This window comes from Pogona vitticeps, chromosome 9, assembly GCF_051106095.1.
Source record: "Pogona vitticeps strain Pit_001003342236 chromosome 9, PviZW2.1, whole genome shotgun sequence".
In the NCBI taxonomy this organism is placed as follows: domain Eukaryota; kingdom Metazoa; phylum Chordata; class Lepidosauria; order Squamata; family Agamidae; genus Pogona; species Pogona vitticeps.
The window spans coordinates 623020-633225 of NC_135791.1; the positions used below are offsets into that span (position 1 = coordinate 623020).

At 52.0% G+C, this 10206-nt stretch overlaps 1 protein-coding gene across 3 annotated transcripts in view; it reads left to right on the forward strand.

Moving 5' to 3' along the window:
• Positions 1 to 9833, forward strand: part of GRIK3 (glutamate ionotropic receptor kainate type subunit 3) — a 124103-nt gene extending 114270 nt beyond the window's left edge. For all 3 annotated transcript variants that reach the window (XM_072979610.2, XM_078380075.1, XM_072979611.2), the window contains exons 13-16: positions 1372 to 1589; positions 7344 to 7566; positions 8408 to 8658; positions 9126 to 9833. In XM_072979610.2, coding sequence (XP_072835711.1) covers positions 1372 to 1589; positions 7344 to 7566; positions 8408 to 8658; positions 9126 to 9320 — 887 coding nt within the window. In that variant the 3' untranslated portion in view covers positions 9321 to 9833. The remainder of the gene's footprint in view (positions 1 to 1371; positions 1590 to 7343; positions 7567 to 8407; positions 8659 to 9125) is intronic.
• Positions 9834 to 10206: the final 373 nt, after the last annotated feature.

The following is a 10206-nucleotide window of genomic DNA, read 5'->3' on the forward strand; positions in this document are numbered from 1 at the left end:
GACCAAATCGGACATCCCTAAGACCAGCATCATTTCTAGTGGGTTCCTTAAAGGGGGGGGAGAGGTTTTGAGGCCACACTGAACCCCAGGAACTACAGTTTGTTTTTAGTGCCAGGTCTTGGGGGGGGGGGCTGTCCCCACTAGGGTGGTCTGTCTTTGTCCATCCATAAGCCACTAGGTCCCCAGCTGGTGAAGCTTAAAGCATGCAGTCAGAGTTGTACCCTGGAGCTCAAATAAGGGGCACGACTTCCGATTGTCTCCTGGAAGCATGCATGGCAACATCCCTATGAATCGCGATGCCCACCATTCACAAGAAGGTGTCTAGTTAAATGATGTTACACTTGGTAGTCCACTCGAATGTACATCTGCCGGTTTCTCACCTCCGCAGCCCTATTCGGTCATTCCCTCTCTCTCTGCAGTCGACGCATTTAGAGAGAAGCGCTGCGTCCCCTCCCGCTTCTGGCTTTGCTTCCTCCATGTGGAGAGCAGGAGCTCCCGAGAGGAGAAGCTCCCGTTTGCATGTCGCTGTGCCTGTGAAGCCAGAACTTTGGGCAGCTTGCCCCCCCCCCCCCGTTCTCCCATGCTCCTGCCTGCTTCCGTCCTTGCCAGAAACTGTCAAGGTGGGGCACCCGTCTGGCTGGGCTCCTGCTGAACCCATCATGTCAGAATCTGTGGAAGGGATTGCCCGGAGAAGCAGAAGAAGGGAGCGACAGCTGGCTATGCCTTTTGACTCCGCCACCCCCCTCGACTCCTCTGCCGTCCAACCCCAACCCCAACCCCAACCGGGCAGCAGCTTACAAGCCTGTTACGCCTTTCCTTTCCCACCCTCCAGAACAAATGGTGTTTTCTTCCCTCCTGCGGTCATTTGCAGCCGCCAGGACCATTTCCCTTTCATGCACATTTGCATGCACAAATGCATGCAGATTTGGAACTTTTCCCTCGGGTGAGCCCTTTTGAACAGCCACCACTACAAAAGAAGTGCCTCTTTATTTTAAATGGTGAGGAGGGGGGAAAAAACCCACTCATAAAAATCCACAAATGGCTTGCTGTTTAAATCACATAAAAGCTGCTTACTTAATTACTTTGGTTTGAAAGTCACCCATAAATTGCGGCCTTTACCCAACGTCAGCTGGAGATTCCTACAAGCTTTGCAGAGCAATAAAGAAAAAGAATCATTTCAATGTCTTAACGTCCACCCCTGCTTGCCTAATTTGCACACTGAAAAATTGTTTAATTCCTGCAAGGGTCCGAGTCCAGCCAGGAATAAAGATGTGGGGTCTGAGAAGGGGGCCTTCCATGGGTTGCCCCCCCCCCCTGCGGTCATGTTCCCACCTCTTCCTCTTCCTGTCTTCCGTCCCAAACTCTTCCCAGGTTCAGAGCTGATGCCCAAAGCCCTCTCCACACGCATCATTGGAGGGATCTGGTGGTTCTTCACCCTCATCATCATCTCTTCCTACACGGCCAATCTGGCCGCCTTCTTGACGGTGGAGAGAATGGAATCCCCCATCGACTCTGCCGACGACCTGGCCAAGCAAACCAAAATTGAATACGGAGCAGTGAAGGATGGAGCCACCATGACCTTTTTCAAGGTGAGCCTTGAGCGCCTTCCCGGATCCTGGCCTCCAGGCAGACAGAGAAGCCTTCATGCAATGGTGCTAGAGCATTACTCAGGGCGAGACCAGCAAGGAAAAGAGCCTGCCGTGAGCCCCCATTGAGCCCCATCCATGAGAGAGAGAGAGGGACTGCTGCTCCTTCTCTGTCTCCTTGAAACTGCCCCCTTCATTGGTTTGCCTGCTCAGAAATGGGCTGGGTGGGTGGACTCGGAGCAGCCCGCGGGACGGAGCGCTTGCAAGACGCTTCGTAATGCTGCCCACGTCCCCCCCCCCTCAAAGCCAGGTCTCTTTCAGCTCTGAAAGGGCCCCATTGGGAGGATTCGAGCACCCCAGTGAGTGCAATGGAATCCAATGATCTCGCCTGCCCCCCCGGCTGAAAAACAGAGACATGAAAATGGGGGTGGGGTGGTTCAGGGATGAGGAGAAAGCAGCGGATGGAGATGATGCAGGTGAGGGAAGAGGGGCAGAAGGAGGCAGTTGCTCAGGGAGGTGAGGGTGAAGGAAGAGGGGCATTTTCCTCCCCAGCCAGAGGTGGTGAGAAATTTCCTGCCACTTACCACAGATTTCTTATCCGGGTGAGAAAGATGATCGGTGCAGAGTTGCCCAGATTTCTCTCTCTCTCTCTCTCTCTCTCTCTCTTTCTCTCTCTCTCACACTCACACTCACACTCACACTCACACACACACACACACATCTCTCTCTCTCTCTCTCTCTCTCTCTCTCTCACACACACACACACACACACACACAGAGAGAGAGAGAGAGAGAGAGAGAGAGAGTGCCATGAATTGCAAAGGGCGCTGCTGATCTACTGCCTCACACCACTTGGAGCGTTCTCTAGGCAGTTTGTAATTTAATTGTGCAGGTCATTATTGTGTGTGGCACGGTATAGGCAGGAAAGGGGTCGGTGAGCAAAGGAGCTTCGGATGAGGGAGGGCTGTGGTCCGAGGGGTGCGTGAAGAACCGCAGGCAAGATTTCACACATTATTTCAATTAACGAGCAAACCTTTACCTGGAGGCCTTTTGTTCTACTGTATTGGGTCTTGGTTGTTATCCCCGACTGATCGTCAAGTCAGAACGGACTTACCGTGTCCCTCGCAGGGTTTTCAAGGGAAGCGAGATTTTGAAGGAATGGCTTTTGCCAGTTCCTCATATGCCCGAGTGAGTTTCTGAGGCAGAGTCGGGGGACTGAACCCAGGCCTCCAGAGTCTTGGTTCATTGCTCTATCCACTACACCACGCTGGCTTCTCATTTGCTTTTGGGGCATGCGTGATGGGAATTATGGCCTTGACCTATGAGTAGCAAACACATCAGGGAGTGTGTCTTCCTTCATGCGGGACCTGTGTCTTGCAAGGCCCTCCTAGAAGAAGGCCAGGCCTGGCTTGAGATTTGCATGAAGGGAGCAGCTGCTCAGCGGATGCAGAAGGGAGGGTTACTGGAGACCCCCAGCGTTGCCCCAGGCTCTTTCCTAATCTCCGAGTAATGACCTTGCTAGGCAGAAAAGGGTGTGTGTGTCAGGGAACAGTGGAGTGTGAGCTGCAGAGTGGATGCCTTTTTCCTTGGCTGTGGCGAAGAAGGAAAGGCAAGTGCTGTGCAATTATTCCCTCTATTGCTGCCCTTTTAATGGTGTTGCATTCAGCGCATGGATGGCATTCCAGGGTGTTGGCAGCACCAGGAGCCATAAATAGCTTGTGGCCCAACATCTTTTGAAAGACCCGAGAACTTGGAAGAAGCTGGCCATGATGGCCGAGGGTCTCTGGGTTTAGACCTCTAGAGGCAGGTGTTCCTGGGGCCCTCCTGGCGGTTTCTTTTCACCCCATTGCCCTGCTCTGTCCCGCAAAAGGAGAGGAGGAGATGCTTGTGGTCTATGGTCTTAATTGACCTCTTAAGAGGCGCCACGAAGACATGGCAAAGAATGAAGAGCAGGGTTTGGCCTCAACTGAGAGCTTTTTGCTTTCGTGCTTTAGTCATGCAACCACGTTCCTTAACATACCCTGTCATGCATCTTTCCTGGTTTTGCTCAGACCGTTGCGCGAAATGCAGGACCGGATGGCTCCGTCCGCTGCTGGGCCCCCAGTGCTCAGATCCAGCTAACATCCTCAATAATTCAGTGGCGTGGAAGGAGGGATCCAGCCCACGTTAATATTTCACGAAGTGCCCAGAGTTGTTCCATCAGAAAGGCTCGGCAGCAAAAGGACAGAGGAGGAGAGCCAGAAAACCTGGCCAGCCGGCCGGCCGGCTGTCAGAGAGTGATGGAGTCGGTGCTTAAAAGCCCTCTCCGCCTTTGCCGTGGCCATCCACCCAGCTCTCCTCATGTTCCCATCACATGGGGAAAAAAAACTTGCCTTAATTTCCACCATTTGAAAGAAAATTAATTGAGGGAGCCGGTGGATGCAGAGAAGCAGATATGACACTTTTTTTAAAAAATAAAAAATAAAATAAACATTAAAATTATACAATGCTGCTTAGGAGCTGGAAATTAATTAAGAGATTTAGAAGGGGCTTTGAAAATGCCTTTCAGTTGTAAATGTGCATGTTCAGAAGAGAAGCTGAGCACAGCAAAGCTCTGTCTTGCCAAGGGATTATCCCCTTTTCAAAAATAATTTCCTTCTTCCACTAAATCTGGAGAATGGATTTTAAAGGATGGGATGGGGGGGGTGGAAATACAGGCAAGATACCCTCTCCCCCCCTTTTTTTTTTCAAATGCTTTGAAAACTGGCTATAAAGGCAAGGAAGGGCTTAGTTGCCTTTAGCCACCAAAGGTGGGAATAAAGATTATGGGGCCACAGGAACAGCAGGAAAGAACAAAAAAGCTTTCCCCAAAAGGCAGGCATTATGTGAAGATAAAAGCAAGGCTGTCCTTTACATTTTTATCCTGTCCTTTTTTCCCCACCATAAAAGGGACAGGACGCCTTGCCAGGGAAAGTTGTGAGAGAGGAAGCCTGGAGGAGAGGAGTATAATGGCCCTGCAGGATTTGAACCCAGGTCTCTGGCTCAGCCCTTTCTGCGGCATTATCCGCACAGGTTCTTCTTTTTCGTTGCTGTTCAAGAGCGAACAGAGATGATAAACGCTTTTGCTTGGGTGTCTTTGTTTGGCTGCTGAAAACTGATTTCTTGGTAGCTGTCGGAGCTGGACCCGGTGCATGCCAGGGAGTTTGCTTTGGCCTCGAGAAGGGGCAGGGTCTTGGGGAGGTGCCTGTGATGTTGGCAGACAGGAAGGACAGGAGGGCCGCCCCACCCTGGCCTCCTCCTGAATTCTGGGGGTCAAGCCAGGAGCCTCTTGGCCTTTTCAAAGAGGGGAACCCGTGGTGGCCTGTTGGTCAGGGTGGCCGGGGGTGGGGTGGGGGCTCCAAGGAGCCGAGGCAGGCAGAAGGAGCATCGGGCACGGGGTTGGTTCAGGCTGTTGCCTTCGCCACTCACAGAGGCTGTGGGAGCAGGGAGCCCCGCTCCGTTGGACCTTGGGGCACTCTTTCTGCATCAGCTTCAAATGCACTCCTTGGGGCAGAGAGAGAGGGTGCCCGGCCTTTGCCCTCCGGGCAGCCCGGCCTCCTCTGCCCTCCTCTCCTGTGCTTCTGGGAGAGTGGTGCCAGCGGGGCCACCCAGTGCCCCTTCTGCCCGAGCTTCCTCCAGCCGAGGCAGAACATCTCCCACTTCTGACCGGACTTGGCCAGGGAAGGCCTGGCTGTATTTCTAGACAGCACCCCTAAAACAATCTCGTTCATGTGTTTGGAGGGCTGGGCCTGAAACCCCCGTCAGGACGGCTGCAATCAGTCCCATTTTTGTTGATGCTCCTCTTCTCTGCAAAGCACAGGCAACAGATTTGGAAGCATCTGAAATCTGCTCCTTTGCATGTCGTAGCCCTGATTGTGAACGGTCTCTGAGGCTTTTAGCAACCAAATAGTGCAGTGGGCACTGGGGCTGAGGCTTCGCTCCTGCGGGCCCTGTCCTGGGGGGCCCCATGCCACCTGATGCAACAGTGGCTGTGTAATAGAGCTCACTTACCTTTTCCCAACACCCTGCCTATTATTGCTGCTCTCTTTTTTCGTATAGTGAGGTCATTTTTATCTACCTTTGGGCGAATCAGTCCAGAGTAAGCAACTTGTTCAGGCCAACTAAAAATGACCCTGTGGGGGGAGGGAGAGATTGTGTCTCTGTCGTCTTGCACCTCCCAGGAGAGGCAGCGGCTGAGGGATTCTGTTCAGCCTCTCTTATGGGCGAGGGTACTGCGGACAGCCAGGGAGAAGCATCTTCCATTTTCAACAGAGTTTCCTGGCAACGTGCACAGAGGGTAGACTTGCCACTAAGAGGACAGAGATGCCAAAATTAGCAGATGGACTGGCCGCCTCGCGGCTACGATTGCAAGACGTTTCTATTAATTTGAACAAAACAGTCCCTTTATGCTGCACTTCACTTACAAATGACGAGGGTATGTTTATAAGATCCAATCATGATGTAACAAAGGGTGCAGCATCTCAATAAATCTTCTGTTTGAATTTTTTTAAAAGAAGTGCTGCTTGGCACATGAATCAATACATGACAGATACCTGATTAACTTCAAAAGCTGATGTTGTTAATTGCCTGCTGTATTGACTGTTCGCTTTTTAATGGCAAGCAATTACGGTGGACATTTGACAACTAATATGGTTATTAAAAAAAAAGAATATACCCTCACGGAGGTGATAGAGCAATAGAAAGTGAGAGTTAATTTGCATGTAATCAAAGACTAGCTTTAATTTGAGAGGCTTTCTGTTGGACCGTAACCGATTTTTATGGCAATGATGAAGAACATCATGTTTTTATGGCCACATACACACTCACTCACTCAGACACATAGAGAGAGAGAGAGAGAGACAGAGAGAGATGCACACACCCCAGTTCTTGGGCCTTAAAAACAAGGGAAGCCCAGGACGAGAAGAGGGGATGGCTTTATAGTTTATAAGTGGTTCCTAAGGTTTCAGGCATCTGAAGGATGCCTGAAATGGGTTTTAAAGGAAGTTTTTAGGGCTTTCTACTTTTGGTTTTTTGCTTGTGTTTTTTTTTAAATATAAAGGTAGGCGAGAAAGTTATTACATTGGAGATTACGCTGGAGATAAGGGACCCGACTCCCAGTACCAGTCTTTAAAGAAAACCCTTAAGAATGGGCCAGCCACTTCAGTGGCTTCCTGACCATGGATGATGGGAGCCCCACCTTCTTATGTTTGGCTTCATTTTCCAGAGAGCATCGTTTGCTCCCCAGCAAGGGGCACAAATGGATGCTCAGGTGACCTTTCCTGCCACATGTGCAACTGAACTGGCTTCGCAGCTGAAAAAAGGGGGCCTCTAAAACCTGTCTGGAAAGAGGCAAAAAGCAAGGTGAAAATGGACAAGGTGGGCTATCAGCTGTGGATGTGAGCCTGGACAAGTAAAAGGTTTCTTCTTTCCTGAAACACTCCTGCATCCTGGTTTGGAGAGGCTGGCTGCCTGGGTACCTGCATTGGCCATCCAGCTCAGCAGCTTATGGGGGGTGAGCATGCGGGCTGAGGGGCCACCAGGAGTGACCAATTCACTTATGCTCCATCACACAATCGTGGGTTTGGCTGTTTCCAGAATGATTGTTTGCATTTTTATGTTTCTGTCCCCTTTAAGCAGCTCAAAAGGGATGGGGCAGTGGAAAAGCCCAAGAGAAGCCTGCCCCCTTTTCCCTCCGGCTGACTGTCGCTTTTTCCTTTGTTCACGGTGCTCTTCTTTCAGAAATCCAAAATCTCCACATTTGAAAAAATGTGGGCCTTCATGAGCAGCAAGCCTTCTGTCCTTGTGAAGAACAATGAGGAAGGGATCCAGCGCGCCCTCACCTCGGACTACGCCCTGCTGATGGAATCCACCACCATTGAGTACATCACCCAGAGGAACTGCAACCTGACCCAGGTTGGGGGGCTGATAGACACCAAAGGCTACGGGATTGGCACACCAATGGGTGAGGAGCAGCAGCGGCAGGGCTCCGGGAAGGGGGGTGGGAGCAGGTTGGGAGGCTGGTGGTGAGGGAGGCTGTTGCTCAAGGCAGCTGCATGGCGGCCATTCTCCACCGTGCTGGGCGCTCCCTGGCTAGTGACCCATGCCTAGCCTTAGAGGCACAGCCACCTCATCCATCCGTCCGTCCGTCCGTCCGTCCATCCATCCATCCATCCATCCATCCATCCATCCATCCATCCATCCATCCATCCATCCATCCATCCATCCATCAGCTAAGAAGGGCTCCTGGCCTGACTTGGTGAGTTCCAGAGACACCGTGATGCTCACTCTGAGCCAAGGCTATGATGAGCCTTCATCTCACAGCTTTCAAAAAGCCACCTTTCTCAAAAGGAAAGGACCAACTGCCCCACCGCATCATGTAGAGTTTACAGTGACGGAAAACAAGCTTTCAAAAGCTAGCCTTAACCAGAACTGAGACCATGTCTGAGATTTCAACAGCCCAATACAAACAAACAAATGAAAAACAAAACAAACAAAATCAGGCCCCAGGCACAGAATTTTTTGTCTTTCTGAGGGTCTCTGCTCTTTCGAAAAAAGAGAGAAGTTACTAGAAATTGTGATTTTGTGCAAAGCACATGTTGAGCATCTGTGGAAACTGCAGAAGACAGAGAGGTGGCTTCATAGAAGAGGAAGTTCCGTTCTAGGTCAAGTGGTGTGAATAAGGATTTTACAGGTGGGCATAACTGTATGCCAGTTGCCGGATTGGTCTCCATCTGGGCATCTTTGCCTTGCCCCCTGTGTGCTTATAACGGGATGCTTGCCTTCTCTGCTTCTGCTGCCTTCAGGGTCACCGTACAGAGACAAGATCACCATTGCGATCCTCCAGCTGCAGGAGGAGGCCAAGCTGCATGCCATGAAGGACAAGTGGTGGCGAAGCAATGGCTGCCCAGAGGAGGAGAACAAGGAAGCCAGCGCGCTGGGCATCCAGAACATTGGCGGGCTTTTCATTGTCCTGGCCGCGGGCCTCATCCTCTCCGTGTTTGTGGCCACGGTGGAGTTCATCTACAGGCTGCGCAAGACAGCCGAGCGTGAACAGGTAATGGCTGCTGGCAGGAAACCCCTCCCTCCAGGGATGCACCCGGGGTGCCAGGCGGGCCGAGTTAGAAAGAGAACCTGCCGGGTCTCATCCTTCCCTCCAAAGGGCCCTCTTTAAGTCATGCTGCTGCTTTGGAGCTCTGCATAAAGCTTAATCATTGTCCAAATTGCCCAAGATTAGGCATGTAAATCTTTGCTTCTCTCATCCTCACAAACAAGGCTAAGGAACTCAACTCCACGCTTGGAGTCCCTTCTAGCCTGTCTGTCTGTTTTCACTTTGTCTTGGGTTGCTTGGGAAGGCAGAAATGTCCGCCCTTCCTCTCAGCAGACGAGAGTGGGAGCAAAGCAAGGAGCGATGCTTCTGAGGAGGTCCTCCCCGCCGGCCACTCTCCTGCGTCCCGAGGGTCCCTCTGTTGCCACATCTGATCTCCGTCTCCCTCTTTCTTGTCCTACCCCCCCCATTTCCAGCGCTCCTTCTGCAGTGCCATGGCTGATGAGATCCGACTGTCGCTGACCTGCCATCGGCGTGTGAAACACAAGCCCCAGCCCCCCATCATGGTGAAGACGGACGCCGTGATCAACATGCACACCTTCAATGACCGACGGTTGCCGGGAAAGGACAACATGACCTGTAACACAGGGCTGACCCCCGTCTTCCCGTAACCGAAGGAGGGGTGAGGACTGGGGAGGGGCTCTCCAGATCCAGGAGGGAGAAACGGGCACCTCCGCGCATCACGGAAGGAAGGAGGGAAAGCACCCGGCTTGGGTTCTCTTGTTTCTGTTTCCCTTTTTTCTTTTAGAAAACAAAGCCTTCAACACAACTGCAGCCATCATCCAACTTGGAAATGAGGACTCAGAGCCTGGACTGAGCTGTCTCCATGTTGGGTTGCTCTTATTATTAATTTTTTCCCCTTTCAAATCGAGGTTTGAGTGGCTCTGTGGGGGTCTTTTGACATCTGAGCCCCACGCCCCACCCAGACACATCCAAGAGTCTTGATGTTTACATAATCAGAAGATGGAGGAAATTAAGCAGGGCGTGAACAGTGCTGGCGCAGGAAAGAAAGGAGGGGGAGAAAAGCCACAAAGCCCACGAATCCAACGCTTCCTTTAAAGTATGGCAATAAACACAATGACATTTGGTTCGGTCTTGGCCCGGGGTCAGGATCCGACCACGGACAGGAGGTGCAGGCGTTTGCGTTGGGAGGGTGGGAAGGGGTGGAGCCGGCCGGGCCCAGCGAGGATTTTCCTTCTATCAAAACCACTGCCTTCTCCGGAAGAAGACAAACTGTGATCTGTTACCTCAGTGCTGTTCTGAACTCTTACACAAGAGGAGACCCCGCGGAGCGACTCCTGCCAGCACATCCATCTCACGGGGTGTCTTGCGTGCCTGGTCCCTCTTGGGGGGGGGGTTGAGGGGAGAACACAGAGCGCCTACTTTCTTCGGAAATATGGTGACGCGCGGACGTGGGCCGTTTCCCACCGTTGTCTGAGGGGGATTGACCTACAGAGAGAGGAGGAGGGTCTCTCCGTGGAGGAAGGGGCTGGGGTG